General features: G+C 55.6%; 1 protein-coding gene across 2 annotated transcripts in view; it reads left to right on the forward strand.

Moving 5' to 3' along the window:
* The window catches only part of PADI1 (peptidyl arginine deiminase 1), a 40794-nt gene extending 20995 nt beyond the window's left edge, over positions 1-19799 (forward strand). Inside the window, exons 4-16 of one of the 2 annotated variants that reach the window (XM_045063840.1) lie at positions 154-215; positions 1539-1656; positions 1773-1898; positions 3482-3654; positions 3806-3909; positions 4889-5012; positions 5411-5518; positions 6852-7003; positions 11961-12105; positions 12879-12972; positions 13999-14078; positions 14800-14983; positions 17745-19799. In XM_045063840.1, the coding sequence (XP_044919775.1) occupies positions 154-215; positions 1539-1656; positions 1773-1898; positions 3482-3654; positions 3806-3909; positions 4889-5012; positions 5411-5518; positions 6852-7003; positions 11961-12105; positions 12879-12972; positions 13999-14078; positions 14800-14983; positions 17745-18070 (1796 nt within the window). In that variant the 3' untranslated portion in view covers positions 18071-19799. The remainder of the gene's footprint in view (positions 1-153; positions 216-1538; positions 1657-1772; positions 1899-3481; positions 3655-3805; positions 3910-4888; positions 5013-5410; positions 5519-6851; positions 7004-11960; positions 12106-12878; positions 12973-13998; positions 14079-14799; positions 14984-17744) is intronic. The other variant, XM_004741361.3, reaches the window with a different exon arrangement.
* Positions 19800-21669: the final 1870 nt, after the last annotated feature.

Raw genomic sequence — 21669 nt, forward strand, 5'->3', positions numbered from 1 at the left:
GCAGGGGGTGGCCACACGGCCTCCCAGGTGCTTGGTGTGGTTCCCAGAACAGGTCTTCCTGGGTCTCATGGGCAAAGCTTGCCTCGGCCTAGACCTCATGGGCGTGGAGGCGGGATGCGTGAGCCTCTGGTGCCCCTCTCCACTCTTTTACAGACATCTCCCTCGATGTTGACACGCATCGCACGGGCAAGGTGAAGAGGAGCCATGGCGACAAGGTGACGCTCTCCTGGCTACCCTGGGCTGGCAGAGTGGACAGACAAAACGAGGGGTGATGGATCCCAGGGTCTGTGGGATCCGATCATGTAGGGAACCCATCTGGAGGCTGCCAGGTTGGCCCAGGTGGGCGTAACTTGCACCATGTGATCACTATGCTGCGTGACTCCTGTGTGAGCTCTCTCTGAGCCTATCATGCACCACTTAGGGATTAGAATTGGTTCTTTTGCTTGACACATCTTTTCTTTCCTTAGCTGTATTTGAACCTGAAACATGATAAGTGCTTCATAAAAGGTTGCCGAGGGACTGACTGAAGGCTGGGAGAAGGCAAGGCTTCTGATAGAGGAGGCTGGGTGGACAGCCTCAGTTGGATCCTAAAAAGTGAGGAGGAGGGTGGGGTGGTCCCGAGACATTATGGGGATTCCAGATAGAAGTATCTGGAAACCATCCTGGAGGGTGTAGAAGGTGTAATTTGTAGGGAGAGATCCTGGAGAGAAAGCATGGGCCCCAAGGACAGGCTTTGAGGACAAGAGGGGGTTAGGGCAGCCATGGGTGGTTGTACAGGTTGTTCACTGCACAAGGTTGCTTGGCTAAGGTGGTGAGTGGGGCTATGATACAAGTCATGTCTTGCATCCTGGCATAGGGCAGCATTTACCAAGAAAGGTGGACAGGTATGTCATATAGGCTAGCAGTGACCCTGTGGAGTCCCCCAGGTCTCCCAACTAGTTGAATCCCAGCTAGGGGACTGAGGCCTTCCTTTCCAGAGCCTTCCTTTCCATTTTCCAGAGCCTTCCTTTCCTCTTCCGTGAAATGAGGCAAGTGAGCCCTGACTTGTAGGGTCTGGTAGGGATTAAGTGAAGGTGTATAAGGGAGAGCTGCAATCCTATCTCCAGCCATCTTTCCCATCTTGGCTTAGACCTCCTTGCAGGACCTGTAGGACTGAGGGTAGATGCTGGGACCCAGAGAGTTGTGAGAAAGGCAGCCTCTGTCCCCTAGGTAGGGCCAAAGCTCAGTGGGCTGGTGAAGGTCGTTTCTGAAACAGCCTTCCTCCTGAGGGAGTGACACTACCCTTCCTCCTCCAGTGCCATGGCTGGGTGTGGCCACCATGTATGGTTGCATAGGTTGTTCACTGCACAAGTGTGGGGTGGCTCTGGGTCTAAAGACCTGGAACTCCAGTCCTCAAATTTATAATTCTTCTTTAAATCCTGAAGTAAAGCCAGAAAACCGAAGTCTCCATGTTAATAAAATAGCCCTAGCCAACTCCAGATCCCCTTCCCCAGGCTCTCTGGGTCCCACTGACCCCAAATCTTCTTGTTTTGCCACAGAAAACCTGGCGCTGGGGCCCTGAGGGCTATGGGGCTGTCCTGTTGGTGAACTGTGACCGGGACAGTATCACGTCCAGAGGGCCTGACCTTACCAACAGCCAGCTGGCATCACTGGACGGTGTGTGATAGAAGGGTGTGTGGGGACATCCAGGGCAGTGGCGTGGGGCAGTGCAGGCTGGGGGAGGTGGGAGGAGGGTGCAGGGAGAGTTGCCTCAAGGGCGCTATTCTCTCCAGACCTACAGGACATGTCCCCCATGGTGCTGAGCTGTGATGGCCCAGACAGGCTCTTCGACAACCACAAGCTCGTCCTGAATGTGCCCTTCTCGGATTCCAAACGAGTGGGGGTCTTCTGTGCTAGGGGTGAGTGGTCTGCTGGGGCTGTTTTCCTCCCTGCTCTGCTTGTACTCTGCTTCCCAAACTCTTCTCTTATACACATCCCCCCTCCCCTGCAGCATCTTCTATACCTCCCTCTACCTCTGACCAACAGCCAGCCCCAGCAGCTCACAGCATATTACCTAAGAAGGGGGTTCGAAAATGAGTCCCATTTTATAGAGGAGACCACTGAGGCTCAGGGGCAGGAATCCAGGGTCTCTAAGTCATATAACCAAGGGGTGGGGGAGCAGGCATTGGGACCCAGGTCTCTCAACTGCCCAAACCCCTTCTCTTTCCACTGTCCACCCCGCTCCCTGGTCAGGCAGCACGGGGCGAGCTCTTAAAACATCCCAGCTCTGTGCAGGCTGGGTGAGGTGGGAGCGGGAACTAGCAAAGCTGAGGCCCAGGCCGGCCCTTGGAACCTGGCTGTTCTGCCAGAGATTTTTATTAATCAAAATCTGTGGCTTAAAAAATATATACTCATCCTTAACCCTCAGCTGCCTTCACTTATTTTTATAAGTAGCAAGAGGCTTCTGCTCTTTTGTTTCTTCCCCCCCTTACCTCCTTCTGTTCAGACTGACCCAGAACTTGTCCTGGCCACCTGAACCTGGCAGGAGCCAGAACCTTCCTCCTCGTGCACCCATGGTCGAAGTTTAGGCTGAGGGCCCTGCTTGGAAACGCTTACTGGGACACCAGAACATAAACAAAATCTCAATAAGTGAACAGATAACCTTTCCCCACTGTGAATAAGAGCATGCCAGGGTGACCTTTCCCAGACAAGCCTCAGGCGAGGACGGAAGGGGGCAGCGCCGAACCACTACAGGCCAGGCACTTTCAAAAAAAGAAATTGAGGTGAAATTCACATAATAGGAAATTAACCATTTGAAAGTGGACAGCTCCCTGGCACTTACTTAGTAGGTCCTTGCTGCTGTGTGACCACCACCTCTATCCAGTTGCAAGATCGTTTCCTCACCCCCACATAAAGCCCCGTACCCATCAGTGGCCACTCCCCATTCCCCTCTTCCCCCACCGCCAGTCCTAGGCAACCCATAATCTGCTTTCTGGCTTTCTGTCCCTATGGATTTACCTGGTTCGGATACGTCCCTGCAAATAGAATCATGCAATATGTGGCCTTCTGTGTCTGGCTTCTTTCAGCTCGCATACTATTTGCAGGGTTCATGCGCACTGTAGCACGCATCAGCCTCTCCTTCCTTCTGATGGGTGAAAAAGGTTCCATTATATGGACGCGCTACCGTTTGTTTATCCATTCATCGGTTGATGGACGTTTGGGTATTTTTTACCTTTTATGCCAGCGGCTTTTATCTCTTGATCTGATATAAAGCTTTACACTGACCTCATGAGATACCGTTGGCCCACTTTTACAGATGAGGAATTGAGGCTCAGAGAGGCTGAGTCACTGAGCCAGGGCCACACAGCTTGCACGTGGCAAGGCTCAAGGGGAGTCCCAGGAGAGCTAACACGAAGGTGGCTCTGCCCTGGATCCCTGGCCTCTGGTTTCTTCCCTCCCATCCTTCGTCCCAGCACTGGCCCCTGCCTCTGGTTTCCCCTAGGCGGGCATTCCCTCGAGCACTACAAGCAGGTGCTGGGGCCTCAGCGCCTGTCCTACGAAGTTGAGCGGCAGCAGGGAGAGCGGAAAATCAGCTTCTTTGTGGAGGGACTCACCTTCCCTGACGCTGATTTCTTGGGGCTGGTCTCCCTTAGTGTCAGCCTGGTGGACACGGGGGTATGTACAGTGGTGGGGGCTGGCGTGGCGGCTGAGGGTGTGGGGGAACCCGTTGGGAATCTCTGGGACTGGGCAGGCTGGGGGGCTGTGGGGGCCTTGGGGCCTGATGGGGCTTCCTGCAGGGCCCATTTAGTCCTCATCTCCCCCCCAGACCCTGCCTGAGGTGCCCCTCTTCACAGACACCGTGGCCTTCCGCATGGCCCCCTGGATCATGACCCCCAACACCCAGCCCCCCCTGGAGCTGTATGCGTGCAGGTGAGGCCTCACTCCTCCTGCAGGAACCCCACCGTCTCTGGACTGATAGAGATAGGATCGGAGTGCTGGGTCCAGCATTGGGCCCTCACTCAGTGGACAGATGCCTGAAGGTCACCCGTGCAGGCTAGGCAGGGGAGAGCACCAGGCTGGCTTGGGTCAGTCAGCCCCATCTTATTCTGAACAGCGAAGGCCCCGGCTGAGGTCACTGGCTCCAGTGTCGGTGTTCCTGCCTCTCCCGTGTCCTGCCCATGGGACAGCTTGTATCCAGTCTGGGCAGCAAGGCTAGGCTCTGTTTAGGCAGCTGGTGGTCGCAGGAGACCTAGCCTCGCTCTGGTGTGGATAAGCTGCTAGGCCTGCCCAGAACACGGGAGCCCACCCTGCCTCTTGCACCCGCTATGACCCCCAGCCCAGCCTGGGACCCTAGTCCTTCTGCCGTCTCCCAGAATCCTTGGCAGGTGCCGTGATGGACAGGGGAGCCTTGATTGGCAAGGCCATTCCAGGCTCGTGTGTCAGAGATCAGAGCAGCGGACAGACCCGCCGCGGACTTGGAACCTAAGTCAAAAGGCCGGGAAGGTGTGGAGAACTAGGTTTGCTCTGCACTTGTTCAGAAGGGAATTCTTTCTTTCCGTTTGCTCACTAACCCCACCCTGCCATCTTTGTGTGGGCCGGAGGAGCGGGAGCGGATGGGGCTGCCTGCCCCTCCCTGCCACCTTCCCCAGTCTCCAGGCCGCCTTCTCCACAGCTGCCCCTGCTAGCCTAGGTGCCCTGCCTTAGGGCTCCATACCCCTGGGCTTGCTCCTGACCTTGCAGGGACAGATAATGTCCCCTACGATCTGGGGACATTATCTGCCTCTGTCTTCTCTAGGGCAGGGATGTGTTTGAACCCCTCGACCCAGGGGCCACATGGGGCCCAGCGCAGACGGCACCAAGGCCCCAGTCAGAGGTCACTATTACGTTCCTCTCTCCCTATGTTTTGCAGTGTGGTAGACTCTCATGGCCCAAATAAGAAATTTCTGGAAGACATGTCGGACCTAGCGTTGAAAACCAACTGCAAGCTGATCGTCTGCCCTCAGATTGAAAATCGAAATGACCGCTGGATCCAGGTGGGCGCAGGAGCCGGGGGGAGGGGTGGCCTGGGACACCTGGGTCCCCGTCTTTTACCCTGACTTTGGGAAATGGGGCCCGCACAGGTTCCTAAGCAGCCTTGGTGTCCCGAGAAAAGCCAGGACTCGGTCGGGATGGGGAGCGAGGCGCCGGCAGCTTAGGGGAACACACTCCCGCTGCCCCATCACCCCAGTCTCTCCTGTTTCCCCGACGTGCTCGGGTCCCAGACAGAGTCCTCTCCCAGTGGCCTCCCAGAGGCCTTACCTGTACCCCTGACCCAGGCACCCCCAGCTCTTAGGAAGCATCTGTGGCCCCGCCTTGGCCCAGGGATGAGGGGATCACCCCGTTCAGAAAATCACAGCTGGGGACACCACGAAGATCTCTTCTCCCCTCCTAGGACGAGATGGAGTTTGGCTACACTGAGGCCCCTCACAAGTCCTTCCCAGTGGTCTTCGACTCTCCCCGAAACAGAGGTCTGAAGCATTTCCCCTATAAGCGGATCCTGGTATGTGGCAAAGGGCCAAGTGGAGGTCCTTGGGGGGCTCCTCCTATAGGACGTTGCTGGTCCTGGTCCTTGTCCTTTAGGGGGAGCTAAAGGACACAAATGGTGGAGAAATGGGGAGTCAGTGGGGGGGGGGAGATTGGGCCAGAACATGCAAATGACATGCAAACAGCATGCAAATTAACCTCCCATTCTGGGAAGGGCAGGCCAGTCAAGTCCTCCTGGGGAGCCCTTCTCCCCCGTGTGGATGGGAGTCAACAGTGGGGCAGCCCTGGGGAGACCAGACTGCCTTGTGGGGGAACGCACCGTTAGCGAGCCCTCACCACTCTTGCTTTTACGAGGTGGGGCCTCTTTTAAGGTAACAAATGTTTTCCGAACCCCTGCTGCAGGCCAGGCCCCATGCTGCCTCTCGTGCCCAGGTTGGGGACGAGAACAGCCCCAGCAACCGTGCACTGCATTCTAGGCACCCGGGCCTCGGGTCACAGGGTCACTCCTCAAATCCACAGTTCTGTGCTCAGTCCCTCTTTCCAGAGGCTCAGCGAGATTAAGTAACTTACCCTAGGCCACGCAGCTAGTGGTACCAAGAGGCCAAACCAGAGCGACTGTCTACAGCCCTACCGCTAGGCTGAACTGCCTTTGGAGGTGGGCCTGAGCCCTCCAGCTCACCATCTCTGCCTGTTTCCCGGCTCCCACACCCCCGCGCAGGGACTGTCTCTCTGTCCAGGTGGGGGCTGGGAGGGGGAAGTCCGGGAGCTCCTGGTCACGTGGAGCAGGGTGTTTACCGCAGCCTGGAGGGGCCGGGGCCGGGACCCAGTCCCAGCACAGGCAACAGTGAGCCCCACAGGGTGAGTTCCGCATCAACCAAGGGCCTGCGCCAAGCCCGGGCCTGACCCTGCCGGGGCGCTCCCCGCTCGTCTCTGCCCCTGTCTTTACTCTGGCTTCCCTTCCACTTGCTCTGCGTCTAATTTGCTGTTCTTTTCCTGGCTGGAAACGGAAGCAGGATTTTCCAACCCTCTCTCTTCCTGATATGTGTGTTCAGAGCTACAGCCGCTCCTAGCTGCAGCCTCACGAACACCCAAGTTCTGGTGGGCTGCATGCTTATTACCTTACGCTTCAAAATATTGTCTAGTTTCCACTTGGATTTCTTCTTTGACCTAAGGAGTCTTCAGAAGGGTATTGCCTGATTTCCCAACATTTGGGGATTTTTCTCATTATTGTCCTGTTGCAGACTTGGACTTTAATCACACACCTCCACTCCCCCCACCCAAGAGTTGTCACTTCCTGTCCTAACTGACCCCTCCTTCTGGGGTGGGGGGACTTGCCGGTCCTCCCCTAGGGTCCTGACTTTGGATATGTAACCCGGGAGATCCTGTTCGCTGGCGCCTCCAGCCTTGACTCCTTCGGCAACCTGGACGTCAGCCCCCCCGTGACAGTGGGCGGCAAGGAATATCCCCTGGGCCGGATCCTCATCGGCAGCAGCTTCCCCAAGTGAGAGGCTGGGTGGGAGGTGGGAGGGCGTGGGGACCCCCACAGCACGCACACTCCAGCTCCCTCACCCCAAATATGGGTCCCCAGTCTGAGAAGTGGTCTTTATTACTGCATGCGGTCCTGAAGTCAAAGACTCGAAATCCTAGAATCTTCAATTTAAAAGCTCATTTCTCGTTGGAGAAAACTTACAAACTAGCGACCCACGGTCTTGGGGCCTGCCGAGTATTTCATGAGCTTCATTAGTCACCAACTTGTATATAGGGGGAGCTGCCAGATTTCCAGCTTCTTTTGAAACACGGAAGTTGTTGGAGAGGTGATGCACCATCTGGCCCAGAGGCGGGAGATGGACCTGGTGCCCTCTCCCAGAAGGTCAAAATGGCTATTGTTCTAGCAACAGCTTAAAGGGCCCAGGGGTCACCAAGGTGGTTGCCGATGAATGAGTGGCTGGCCAGGACACCAGAGTGGCAGAGGTGACCTGGTGGGTCCGGCCCTGGACAGCTGTCATCAGGTGATAAATAAGGTTTATAGGGGTTAGTGCTGAGGCAGGTGATAGCGTCTGCTAAATTCTGCTGGCCGAAGAGTGGGGTGTGCTGTCCTGGGATCCTGGTGGGGTCCCTGGCTTCCGGCCTGGACATTAAGCCCACCATGGGCACCGGAGGCCACCTTCTCCTTTGTGTGTGTGGGTGGCCTGGAAACCCGGTGAAAACCCCACGGCCTGACTGACACCCAGAGCAGCCAGGCAGTCACAGGAAGGTCACCCAGCCTCAGGTGGTGACCCTGGCAGTCTCAGGGCTATGGATCTGTGAGGTGAGGTTTCCTGGCACTAACCCCAAGCACGTAGCCGGGTGCCCAAGCTGGGTGCCCGGGGCTGAGGTTGGCTAGAGGGAGGAGTGCTCACCTTGCTGGTGACTCACGCTCAGACACTACTCTGGGACCGGATCCCGCCCACAGCCCTGGAGGCGGAAGGACCATGAAGCCTCCAGGTAGTCCTGGGCTTCAGGGAGGGAGCCAGCAGGAAGGAGCACAGGCTTTGGGGCACAGATGGGCTTGGGTTCGAGTCCTACTTCTGCCATATAATAGTCACACGTTTTGGGGTAAACCACCTAAGCAGCACTTACTATAGTCCCTGACGCATAGTAGGTGCTCAGTTAACTCATTTGAAGCTATTTATTTCATGCCTACTATGTGCCAGGCACGGCTGATACTAGGGATTTATCAGTGTGCAACAGATACATTATAAAAGGAACAAATTATTTTCTACTCCATGCCTTAGTTCCCTCTCTGTGAAATGGGTCTATTAAAAATCTCTGTGCTAGCTATATCACCGCACTAGTGGGGATAAAGAATTCATGTTAACTGTCTTCTGGATGCTTTGGTATTGTTTAGCTGGGTCCCCAGCAGTGGGTCTGCTATGAAGCAGGTTGGAACTCATTGGACAAAAGTTATTAATCAACTACTATGTGCCACGAACATAATGGTTTACCCATTACCTCAATTAATTCTTAGAACAGCCCTATGAGGTTATGATGATTATTATCCCCAATTCACAGATGACGAAGCTGAGACTCAGAAAGGGCAACGGAATGCACTCATTCATGCATTCATTTGCTGATTCCATAAATATTTATTGAAACTTCCCATTTGCCAGGTCTATGGTCCTGAATAAAAGAAATGTTTTGGAAGCTCCCAGGCTCAGAGCAAGGACTGGGGATAGGGAGGTGAGGATCCCCAGTGCAGCTGAGAGCCAGTCCACTGACTATTGTGTAGATAACCAGAAACAAGCTCCTTGGTAAACAGAAGGGGTCCCTGAGACTCAGAGAGGGACACCTACTACCTAGGATCACACAGTAAGTTAGCAGTATGGATAGAATCCAGATCTCCTCCTTGGGCCCCAGACTAAAATTCAACACTCAGGGCTGCTGTCCTGTGTTCCTGTCTTTGCTTCTTTTGGACCTCAGTAGTGAACAAACAGACAACCTACATTCATTCTAGCAGGGAGAATGTTAGGTAAAGTGCACCCTGCGGAGAAACTGACATTTAAACAAAGCCCTGGAGGAAAGATGTGGGTATTTGGGAGGAAAACGTGTGAGGGAGTGGAAATGGTCAGTGCAAAGGCCCTGAGGCAGGAGTGTGTCGGAGACATTAGAGGAGCAGCAAGGAGACCCATGAGCTGGAGCTGAGTGAGTAAGGAGGGGCTCCATCGGGGATGAGGTCAGAGAGCGTAGCCGGGCAGAGTTCAGATCATGACTGCACGTTATTTGTACGTACAGCATAGGGGAATCGTGGACAGTAAGCAAGATACTTAGCGGGCACCTGGGTGGCTCAGTGGGTTAAAGCCTCTGCCTTCAGCTCAGGTCATGGTCCCGGGGTCCTGGGATGGAGCCCCACATCCGGCTCTCTGCTCGGCAGGGACCCTGCTTCCCTTCCTCTCTCTCTGCCTGCCTCTCTGCCTACTTGTGATCTCTGTCTGTCGAATAAATAAATAAAATCTTTTTTTAAGAAAGCAAGATACTTAGTACTAGGAGCCTCAAGCTGGCACACACTAGGTGCTCAGTAAGTGTCCTGTCCATGCTCTGGTTTCTCCACCCCTGCGCCCGTGTATTTAAAATCATCTTTGAGCAATTCTGCCCCCTGGTGGTGGCTTTGATGTGACGTGCAGAGCAGGTCTGATGCTCCCCAGGCTGGCTTGGGCTGACGGGCCTTTGCCGCAACCTCGTGTTCTTCATTCCTGACACTTTCTGCTCAGGAGCAGGTTCCGGAGTCTCGCTCTTCTCCATTATCTCACTCTGTTTAGAAAGTCTTTTAAATCAGCAGCACTATCTTAAAATAACAGAAATACAAGAAAAATATTTTCCACAATCCTATCCCCCAGATCAAATCAGTGTTGTCATTTGTCACTGCTTGTCGAGTCTATGACATATTTGAGTGATAGAGACCATGGACTACCACACAGTTGTTCAAAAGCATACCATTTACAAACAGTTTTTAGTTTTTGAGCATCTAGTACATAAGAGGTGCTAGGACCCCAGAAGTGAATGTGGACAAAATCTCAGCCCTTCTGGAGCTTATGTTCTGCTGGGATTCCAGGCAATACATGAGATAGAAAGTACGCCTAATAGTGCCAAAGAAAAATAAGTCTGGAAGGGGATTGAGGGACTGTTGTAATTTTCAAAGTCCTCATAGAGAAAGAAGATGATATTTGAGTTAAGTCTGAAGATGGAAGCGAGTCATGGGGAGAGGGGAGGTGGGCAGTAATTCCTGGCTCAGAACGGCATGTGCAAAGGTCCTGAGACAGGACTGTACCTGGTATGTTCAAGGGGCAGCAGGAGGCCAGCGTGGCCAGAACCAAGCAGATGAAGAGGAGAGTGGAAGGCGGGAAGTTGTCGGGATTGGTAGGGGCCGTGTGGGCCATCGTGAGGACTTTGCATGTACAACGAGGGAGACCGGGGTGGTGGGAGGATTTTGTCTGGAGGATGGAGGGATCCTTCATCTGGTTAGACTGCAGGGGAGCAAGGGTGAAAGCAGAGAGACCAGGGAAAGAAGCAAGCCACTAGAATTCTTTCTCTCTTTCTTCCTTTCTTCTTTCTGCCTTCCCTCACTTCCTCTCTCTCTCTCTTTTTTAAGATTTTATTTATTTGAGAGAGAGAGTAGGGGAAGGGGCAAAGTGAGAGGCAGACCTCCCACTGAGCAGGGGGAGTCCCATCCCAAGACTCCTGGATCATGACCTGAGCTGAAGGCAGAGGTTTACCCCACTGAGTGGCCCAGGAGCCCCTGCCACCAGAATTATTCAGATGAGGGAGGTGTGCGGGCCAGATGGTGGCAGAAGAGGAGAGGGGAGGGCTGGATTGTGTTCTGCTTAAGGGAGAAGCACCAGATTCGATGTAGGCTGGGGAGCTTGTCCATGATAGGTCCTTAAGCCAGGCAAGCAAAGCCATATTAAAAAATATTAATATATTAAAACATATAACATATTAAAAAATGTCTCTCTCTCTATATGCGTGTGTTTGCACGTGGTTACCTGTGCTAGGGAAAGGTGAAGAGAGCCCAGAGTATATCAGACATGGCTCTGACTTTGGACAAGTCCTCCCTTGACCTTGCTAGGTCTCAGCTTCCCCATCTGTGAAATGGGGACATGGCCGTGCTGGAGGCAGTCTGGAAATCCCCCCAGGCTCAGGCAGATTTTGGTAATGTCTCCTCCCACAGCCCTGGGACTCCAGCTCCCAAGGCCTGCTCCCTGGTTTGGGGCCACCTCAGCCCCTCCCTCTGCTAGTAAAGGATGGTGTGAAACTGCCCAGAGCTCATTTGAGGAACTGCTAGACAGTCCGTGTTGAGCACAAGGTGACCAGGGCAGTGGTTCTCTGGCGTGTGAGTCAGCCGAGGGGCTTGTTGGAATGCAGATCCCACATCCTTGGATGCGCCACGTTCTTCAAGACTCTGAGATGTGGAGGTCAGGGCCCAGGAACTCTCTGTTGAAACAGGCAGCTGCCCCCACCAGAGTCTGACTCTCAGCTGGTCCAGACCTCACGCTTCCGGAAACACTGGGCAGGGGGGAGGGGCTGGCCAGCTCCTGGTCATCTTTGGAACCTAAGGCTGGGCACTTTAGGTAAAGAGTCAGCCTCTCCGAGTCGTGGGGTGTGAGGTCAGGGTCTTTAGTTCCCTTTGGCAGGTGGAGCTCTCTCGTTTGACTCTTTTTAGTGGGGAGGGGCTGGCAGGGCCTTCCTGGCCTTGGGGAGGATGCTGTGTGGATGGGAGGGCTGGAGCCTCTGGGATGACGGTCAGGATGGACAGGGGGTTCTGGGGAGCCTCTGGGAGCCGGAGCCAGGAAGTGGGGACGAAAGGAGACCCGTTCAGAGAGACATCACGAGGCCTGGACAGAGGTGGGAGGCTCAGGGAGTGCCTGCAGGGATCCGGCGGATGGTAGGCATGAAATGACCCCACTCTTTCCCTCCTGGGCCAGGTCCGGTGGGAGGCGGATGGCCAAGGTGGTCCGGGACTTCCTGCAGGCCCAGCAGGTGCAGGCCCCCGTGGAGCTCTACTCTGATTGGCTCTCCGTGGGCCACGTGGATGAGTTCCTGAGCTTTGTGCCCACCTCTGACCGAAAGGTAGGTCCCCTCTCCTCCTGCCTGAGCCACCCCTCCCCTTCCCCAACCTGATGGGAAAGGACAGGGCAAAGCTGCCTGGAACCAGCTCACTGCCTATGTCCTTAGGGAGCTCAGAGTCAGAGCACCTTGGGAACAAGATGGTGTTCATCTGGGGGGCTTCCTGGAGGAGGTCAAGCTCAGATCAGGAGGGTGCTGGTTGGCTCCACCACTCATACACTCATTCTTGTACCTGTTGGGTATTTGCTGTGATCCAGACCTCTCAGCCTAGACCCAGGGATGACACTGATAATGATAACTGGTAACGTTTAGTGAGCACCTATGATGTGTGTGTGTTTTAAGTCATCTAATCTTCCAGCAATTCCATAAGGTGGGTAGTATTATCATTGTCCCCATTTTATGGATGGGAAAACTGAGGTTCAGAAGGGCAATTACTGGTAGGGTAAGATTCAAACCCAGACAGGGGACTCAGGACCAGCCTCTTAACCGCTCAGCTCCACCGCCTTGCAGAGAGGGCCCCTTGCTCAGAGAGCGAGCAGCCTGGGAGGGAGGCTGACCAGTGGCCAGTGGCTGAGTTCCCTGGTCGCCAAGGGCATCCAGGCAGAGAATGTCTTGGACAAAGGCTTAGGGGTGCAAACCAGCTTGGAGGATTAGGGGACTTGCTGAGAGTTCTTTGTGGCTGGTAGGTGGCACCCCTGCATGGTCTGGTGAGTTTGGAGTCTCCTGCACCTAGGGGGACCCCATCCACTGAGACATTCTTCCTCCCTCTGTGCTAGGGTTTCCGGCTACTCCTGGCGAGCCCTAGCGCTTGCCTCAGACTGTTCCAAGAGAAGAAAGAGGAGGGGTACGGGGAAGCTGCCCAGTTTGATGGTGAGCGCCAACGACCCAGTCCCCCTGCACAGATCCTGCCCTCTCACTGCCAGCCCTGGGCACCGGGGATGCCTCTCGTGGCTATGCCTTTGCCTTGCTCCGATCCCTCCGCTTAGAACTGGACATCACTAATTCTTCTGACACTCTCTCCTGAGAGCAGGGCTGTCAGTCCTCCCTTTACTGGGCCGAGGCAGGGAAGCCAAGAGGCCAGTAGACTGTCCCAGGCACACACAGGGGGTGACCTCCGCAGTAAGCGTGGGTGGCTCCTGGCCACACCCCAGGAGAGGAAAGCCACCGGAAACAATGTGCGCCCTGCTGATCTTGCATCCTTCCCCTTATCCCTTTCCTGGGAGGCTCAGGGAGGAGTGCCTGGCTGAGGGCTATCCCCAGGATGAGGCAGGGCTTGGGGCTCACTCAAGAGTGGAGGATTGGGGGAGAAGCCAGGTGCATGGTCAGGGCCACTCTGCAGACCTGCCTCTGGGAGTTGACAGACTGTCCAAGGGTCTGGCTGGGCCCCCTTGAGCACCTCCCCCTTCCCACCAACACATTTCTCAGTGTTCCCACCTGAGAAATGGAGTACTGGAAGGGGTGTGGCAGAGCTTCAGGACCTGGGTTCAAATCCTGGGCTGGGAGATCAAGCTTATGTTCCAAACCACTCGGTGCCTCAGTTTCCTGTGCTCTGAGTTGGGGGTGATAATTAACCCCTCTAGCATTGTTTTAAAGATTAATCGTAAATTTAGGAGGGTGCCAGAGCATGATGGGTGTTCAGTAATGGTAGCTGCACCTTAATGACACAGCACTGAGCCAGAAGTCTCTTCCCCAGGAGGCTGTGCTCCATCCCCGGACACGCCGCTTGCAGCCAGAGCCTGGGCCCTGTAGGGTCTCCTGGGTCTGACATTCTCTGTCCTAGCTTCAGCCCCTGGCCCTGAGGTAGGAGAAAAATCCTGGCCTGGATTCTACAGCCCCAGGCCCGAGATAGCCCTGGGCAGTCTGCCCTGAACCCCCGTCCTGCCTTCTTTCTCTCAGGGTTAAGTCACCAGGTGAATAGAAGCATTAATGAGATGCTGGCCGACCGTCGACTCAGGAGCGACAGTCTCTATGTACAGGTGAGGGTTCTTGGGGGTCCCCCGGTCCCAGGAGAAGCAGCCCCAGGAATTGCTGGGTTGGGGATTAGGGGCTCAGCCCCAGAGCCTCTGACTGTGGGGGGTGGGGGGAAGCTGCCAAAACCTGTGGGTAAGGTAGGACCTCTGCAGTGGGAAACCCAGGGTCTGATGGAGGAGACATAGCAGTCCCTCAGGGAGCTTCCAGTCTGTTGAGGGAGATCTAGCTCTGCTCTGAGGAAGTGAGATTCCACGTTCCAGGGAGCAGAGTGAGAGGAGAGAAATATGGAGAAATGGGGCCCCGTGGGGGTGAGGGGTGGGGCAGGTGGGAGTCAAGGGGACAGTGGGTGACGGCGGGAGGAGGTCTCTGGGAGGGGCGGGGCTAATGCCAGCCAAGTGCAAGGTGCAGGACCTCGTGGCAGCTGTGCTCAGTAAATGGAGGAGGCCCTTCCCTTCTCCTGAGTGGAGCCCGGCACTCTCTCACTCACTGCTGAGATGCACAGGGGTACGGCTCACGCTGCGGCTGGGGCAGTGTGGTGTAGCGGCAGGCACTTTCGGAACCCAAACTGCCTGGGTCCAAATCCCAGCTCCGCGGCGTCCTCGCTCTGTGCCCTTGGGCAGGTCCCTGGAGCCTCAGTTTCTCCATTTGGGAGTGGCAGGGGCCCACAGCTGTTGGGAGGATTGGAGGAGTGCAGGGGTGCCCAGCTGACACGCAGTTGGCATTCAGCAAGCGTTAGAGCCTCCCCGGCTCCCTGGGTGCCCGCTGCCTCTCCCCCTGCCCCCAGAAATGCATCGATTGGAACCGGGAGGTGCTGAAGCGGGAGCTGGGCCTGACCGAGCGGGACATCATCGACATCCCCCAGCTCTTCTCCCTGAAGGGCTCCTATGCAGAAGCCTTCTTCCCGGACATGGTAAGAGCGCAGAAGGTCATCTCCTTTCCCTGGTGTCCGGCAGAGTCCAGAGGGGTGTCATTTGGGGTTCCAGAGGAGAAGCATTTCCTGTCATCCGAGGGCCGCTGGGCAGAGACGGGGGTGGGCAGGTGGCTTGTGGACCTCTCCGGCGTATGTTTGCTTTTCGTGCAAAGCATCTCCATCGATGGTTGTCAACCAGGGCGAATTTGCCCCTCAAGGTCATTTTCTCATTGCTATGAGGATGGGGGAGCTGTGGGCATCTCGTGGATGCGGGCCGGGGTGCTGCTGAACCTCCTTCCGTGCACGGGCCAGCCCTGAGCAAAGGGCACTTTTTTCCTCCCAAGTGGAAAAAGGAAGCATCTTCTGGTTCCAGTGTTTCAGGTGTCCTTTGCTGGGCCTCAGCTGCTGACTCTGCCCTGCATCGTGGCCCCCTACAGGCTGGTCCCCAGTGCAACTCCCCAGGCGAACAGGCCGGCCCAAGGTGGCTGCCTCCCCGCTGTCATTAAGTCAGCAGCTGACAAGCAGATGCCCAGGTGTGATCTCACCGGGGTGGCCTCTGGGAGGGGCCCAGTGATGCTATCAGCACAGCACTGGCTAACCCATTAACACGTTGGGAAAGGATGTCAGGGTGTTGGCGGCTTGGGCTCCCCAGGACAGGAGACCCTCCTTCAGCCCGGGGCCTTTTGCTTTAGTCCCTGTCACTGGACAAGCCAAGGGGTGGGAGTGAATCCTGAGGGCCTGCCTGGAGGCACGGGTGTGGGGTGGGGCTTCCTTGCCAGGATGTGTTCTCACTCCTACATCCTCACCGTGAGGTCCTGGCAGAGACCTCTAAGGCAGGGCTTCATGACCTTGGCTCTCCTGATGTTTGGGCCCAAATTTTGCAGCATCCCTGTCCCCTGCCCATAAGATGCCAGTAAGTAGCACTCCCCTTGCTGTGACAACTGGAATGTCCTGGGGGCAAAATCACCCTGGTTGAGAACTAAGGCAGTATTGTGTGTTAGAACTTTCTCAGGTAATGGAAATGTTCTGTGTCTATACAACACAGAGCCACCAAGCCACTGAGCACTTAAAATGTGGCTAGTGTGTCTGAGGAATGAAATTTATACTTTTACTTAATTTCCAACAGCTGCTTGTGGCTGCATGTGGCCGCCATATTGGTCAGGAGACACTAAGGGACACCCAGGTTCTGGTTCTGGCTGAAGGTTGGGGGACAGCCTGGGATCCAGCCCATGACCTTGGCCAGCCCTCTTTTGGGAGCCCCCACCCCAACACACACCCCTCTGTGAGAATCCCTAAACTTTGGTCCAGACCCTGCTTAACCATCCCAGTATGTCCACACTGGAAGAGCCCCATAGGGAACGCTCACTGAACTCCCTCATGTGTCGGATGGGGAAACGGACCCTCCGAGCCGAGTGGTTGACTTGCCTAAGGTCACCCAGCAAGTGAGGAGCCTTCAGTCTCCTGAATTCTCATCTCCTCTCCAAGCCTTTGTCCCTTTATTTGCCCCACTTAACACCTGGCATATTCTGGCCCATTCGTGGGCAGTGGGGTAGCTCAGGGCCAAGGCCATAGCATGGACCCCAGAGGACCCTCCAGCTTCATACTGTTCCCAGCTGCAGATGGCCCTGCAGGGTAGACTTGAGGCCAAGGGGCCATGGCAGGGAAAATGTGAGAGCGCCGAGTCCGGGGTGGTCCGTCCCATGCTGAGATGACCCAGCACCAGCCTCCAGACAGCAGGTCCCCAAAGAGTCCCCTTGGAACACCAAGGACAGCTTTTCTGGCCATCAGTATGGGGCCGAGGTTTTGTCTGAGACCTCTCCATACCCTGTCCTAGGGAAGCTTCCCTTGCCCAGAGTTAGGGCCCTTAGCCAGGGAAGTGGAAGTGCCCTGGAGACTGAGAAGCCCCCAGGGGCTCCTAGCCCCTTGCCCTGACTCTTCAGACCCCCAGCCAGCCACAGTGCTACCAACTCTGGCAGAAGACAAAGAGCATGAGTTTGGGTGTGAGTTACATCCACATCAAATTTTAGTCTCTCTGTTCTCTTTTTTTAAAAGATTTTTAAAAATTTATTCATAAGAGACAGAGAGAGGCAGAGGGAGCAGCAGACTCCCCGAGGAGCTGGGAGCCCAATGCAGGACTCAATCCTGTGACCCTGGGATCATGACCTGAGTCAGAGGCAGACGCTTAACCGGCAGAGCTACCCAGGCGCCCTCATCTCTCCGTTCTCTGATTGTGTGGCCTGGATTATGTTACTTAACCTTCCCCAGCCGCTGACTCAGAGGGAGGCTGTGAAGTTTAGTGATGCTGTATCTGGCACACAGGGCATGTTCAAAAAACCATAACACTTATCAGGATTTCCAGGGAGAGTTGAGCAAGCTGTGCACTGCACAAGGATACCACACCAGAAGGACATTCACACCGTGGACCTTGTAGATATTTGTTGTACAAAGTTTCTGGCCGATGATGGTGAAGGCTTGCTCTAACTAAACTGTTAGAATCTGACAATATTTTGAGAGGAAGTATTGGAGGAATACTCTCATTCATATAAAGGCACCACATATGTTCTTGGCAGCCCTACTTGGTATTAATCTTCTCTTCCAACCGTGAATCTGTTTCTTCTTTCCATGGACCCTAGTTTTTGTGCAAGCGCCTGTCCTAGCGGCCCAGGGATGCTGATGAGAACGGGATGGACCTGGGGACGGGGCCCCGTGTGGGGGGGCGTCCCCTGGTAGCAAAGCTTCCCTCGTCTTCTCTCTTCTGCAGGTCAATATGGTGGTCTTGGGCAAGCACCTGGGCATCCCCAAGCCCTTCGGACCCATCATCAACGGCCGCTGCTGCCTGGAGGAGAAGGTGCGCGCCCTGCTCGAGCCGCTGGGCCTGCACTGCACCTTCATCGACGACTATCTGTCCTACCACGAGCTGCTCGGGGAGATCCACTGCGGCACCAACGTGCGCCGGCAGCCCTTCTCCTTCAAGTGGTGGCACATGGTGCCCTGAGCCCGCCTCCGCCCGCCATCCCCTCCGCCCACCTGCCAGGGAGCCATGCCAGGGTGATGGCGAAGACCTTCCACCCAGCCTCTGGCCTCTGAGGGGAGCCCCTGGCGCTTCTTCCCGAGTGCCTGCAAACGTGCTGGCCACCGCGGGCCCGGGGATCTGGGGATACGACAGTGGACACCACACACACACACACCTCCCTCCGGAGGGGCCTCCCTGGCCCAGAGAGGACTGTCCTCATTCCTCCCTCCCCCTTCCTGATCTACCACTCCTAGAGGTTCTAGAAAAGAGCAATGGCCTTAATGGGTTCACGGCTGGCTGTGCCTGGCCACTCTAAGTAGCTCCCCCTCTGTTCTGCTGTTCCTCCCGTGTCGGCACCAGGAAGGGGTCCCAGAGGGCCTGGGCTCTGGGGTGGAGGCTTGGGCCGCAGGCATCCGTGGTTCTTGTACAAGCAGGAGCAGGGGGGGGAGGCACCTTCTCTACTAGCTGTCCTGGGACCTCCTGGGACCTCTCAGCCACGTTTATAGAGACAAATAAGGACAGGAAAACCCGGCATCTGAGGGCCTGCTTAAAAAGGAAAAGGCAACAGAACCCCTTTAATACCTGACTCCGTCCTTAGAAGGGTGCTTGTTACCTGGTTAGAAAGCCTTTAATTACGAGTGCTGGCTGCTTCCGGCCCCCAAACGCTGTGAGGCTGGAGAGAGGCCTCAGAGGGACACACAGAGGCAAGCTGGCAGGAGGCCAGGGTGGCAGAGGAGGCCGATGCCTGAGGACGAGCCACGGGGCCTGGTCCCCACTTCGGATTTTAGACTCTGGATGCAAAACGGGGTGGGGGGGGCTGACCGTTCCAGATGTCACAGGGGGCAGGGGCCCGGATGTTAAGAGAGGGTGGGGGGGCCATTAGGTTATCTCTGAAGGTGGGGTTTAATTTCCTTTAATTGTCTTTAATTATTCCCCTTGGTCCCGCAGGCAGTGGGAGGGAAGGCTCGCCCCGTCTCTCTTGGCAGCTCGGAGACCCTGCACGTAGCCTGGGTTTCCGCTGTGGAGTCAACCCCAAAGCAAGCCTGTATCCACCCCCATCCCCCCCCAAAGAAGGCAAGAGAACTGCCATGGGGGTGGGGGTTGGTTAAGAGGCCTGTCCCCGGTGAGGTCACCAGGACGTGCACAAGCAGGCAGGCTTGGCCAGTGCTGGGCAAGCGGTGGCCCCTGCCCCAGGCAGGCGCAGGCACAAGGGAGCCAGCCTGCCCCCTCCCCGCCATTGCTAGGGACTCTCAGCGCCAGGCCTCCACCAGCGGGGTTTTCAGTGGCCCCTGCTAAGTCCAAGACCAGGCCAGCCAGCCACTGTTATACTCTGTGAGCCATAGAACACTTAGCAACCAGAAACTTCCATGGAAACCGGACATATGAAGTGGATGAAACAGAACTGCTCTGGTTTAGATGTCAGGGGTGGTGTACCTGGGTTGTCCCCTTCCAGAAGATTCTGGGGACCCCATTTGGAAGCCCCTGGTTGAACCTTTGCACTTTCTGCTCATAACCATGACGCAGCCTACACTGAGCCAAGGAGAGAAGGGAAGCTCTTTGGGGGCCAAGGGCGTGCAGCCAGGGTTGAGATTCCCCAGGGAAAGGCTGTGGGTGGAGGGGAATGGGCATTACGGAGGGATCGGGAGGGTGGGGAGCAGGCCTTCTCAAGCTACCCTGAGCATGGGCAGCTCTGGAGTTAATGCTAGAGTTGTCCGAGGGCCCTGATGACCCCCACTGAGGATGTTCCGGGTGACCAATCATCTCCTACGTGATTAATAAAAATGTCAATATGCATTTCTTCAAGTGGCTGCCTCCTTCGTTTCTATTCGTTGGGTTGCAGGGAGGAGGGAAGGAGGCGGGGGAGAACCTTCCTTCCAGTTCCACCCACCGTGCCCCAGCTCCTTGGCTCAACTGCGGGCCGTGGGCAGCTCCTGCCTGGCTGAGAGAGCCCCCAGGGCCGGTGCCAGGCAGGCAAGCAGGCGGGCTGATTCAGCGGGATGACTGGCACAGGCCCATGGCTCTGAGGCCAACTGCCCTGCTGAGATGGGTATCAGAGGAGAGCTGGGTCCTAACTCTTCCTTCCCTGGGCTATCTCTCTCTTCCATCTCTCAGATGCAGGTGGGCTGGGCCCTACTGGCAGAGGCAGGAGACTCTTCAGTGGGACTGGTGCCAGGGCCAAAGGCCGCTGTGATCCCCTTTCATTCCTGCCTCTAAAGTGACTGGGTTACCCAGCCTCCGTGTTCTGGTTTCAGGAGCCTGAAAATATCACCCCTCTCACCCTATACACAGGCTGCTGCCTCAGGAGACCCCCTTTGACACTCACTCACTCACTCACTTTATTCTATCTTTTCTTGTGGACTAAAAGGCAAAATGTTGCTGCCTATCAGTCATTGACACTTTAGTCTGAACGAACTGCAGATGTATTTCTACAGGCTGGTATCAACCGGGTAGAAGTGAAGGCCTGGCTCTACTTCCAAAGGGAGATGACAGGGCTCTAAGTCAGAAGCTGGTCCTACCCAGCACAGTGGGCCAGTGCCCAAGGGAACCCCTTACTTCTTGCACCGATTCCCCTGCTGTGTTCATAAGCAGGTAGGGAGACTGTCTGGACTTCCTTCTGAGTCCTGACTCTTACCGAGAGCTGAGTCAGCCATCACACCATTTTCCAGCCAAAAAAAGTAAAGCTGTCATTGAATCTAGCAGCCCAGCGGCTCTCCTTGAGAACATCCTTCCCAGACTCTGGGAGAGAAGGACATCAGCCTTGGAGACCCGCCGAGATCCTTGAACTGCTGGGAGTTCACCCACTGGGAACTCTGGGGAGCAGGTCACAGTCCCTCCCTTGCCTCAGACTGGCAGCATTGCTAGAGAGAAGGGAGGAAGCTTCATCTATCCAGCATCTTTAGAGCCTGGCTGGGTAGGGTGTGTCCCCACCATTATCTCTGCCCGGGTGGTGATGAGCCACATTTTCTACAGGTGAGGAAACCAAGGCTCGGAGAGAGGGAACATAACCACCCAAGGTCATGTAGCTGGTGCATGGCGGAGTTGGGATCTGAACCCAAGACCCCTCTCCCCAGAGCCCTTGCTGCTTCAGATGGCTGAATACCCCCTCTGGCCTCAGTTTCCCCACCTGACAAGTGAGCCTTCCTACCCTGATGTTCTAAGCTCTTTCTAGCCGGAAAGGGTTTAACTCGCACCACCTGCCCCTTCCACAGGCAGGAAACAACACACAACGCCAGTAATAAAATAATGCCGAGCTCCACACTACAACTCTGCCCACGTCGTCCCATGGAAGCCCTGCAACAGCATTTTCAGAAGCGACACGTGAGGGACACAGCAATGAAGTGACTCGCCCACTCCGCGCAGCCAGGATGTGGTTGAGTCAGGGCTGAATCCAGTCCTGCTTCTACACTCCATGCTCTTAGGAAAAAGTCTGCTGTTCCTCAAAGTTTCTCAAAATGCTCTGGGGTGCTTATTTAAAAAAAAAAAAAAAAATCCACATGCCAGGCGGCACCCCCTTCCTGGCGCGTCAGACTGGAGGCAGGGCCTGGGAATCTGCATTTTCACCGGTTCCTTCAGCAGGGTAGAGAAGCTCCCCACCAAACCAGATCATCTCTGAAAATGCAGGAAAAAGGGTGAGGAGGTGTGTGGAACGGGAAGGAGGCGCCCAGGTCAATAA

Source organism: Mustela putorius, unplaced genomic scaffold (assembly GCF_011764305.1).
Source record: "Mustela putorius furo isolate JIRA1106 unplaced genomic scaffold, ASM1176430v1.1 tig00003853_pilon_pilon_pilon, whole genome shotgun sequence".
Lineage (NCBI taxonomy): Eukaryota > Metazoa > Chordata > Mammalia > Carnivora > Mustelidae > Mustela > Mustela putorius.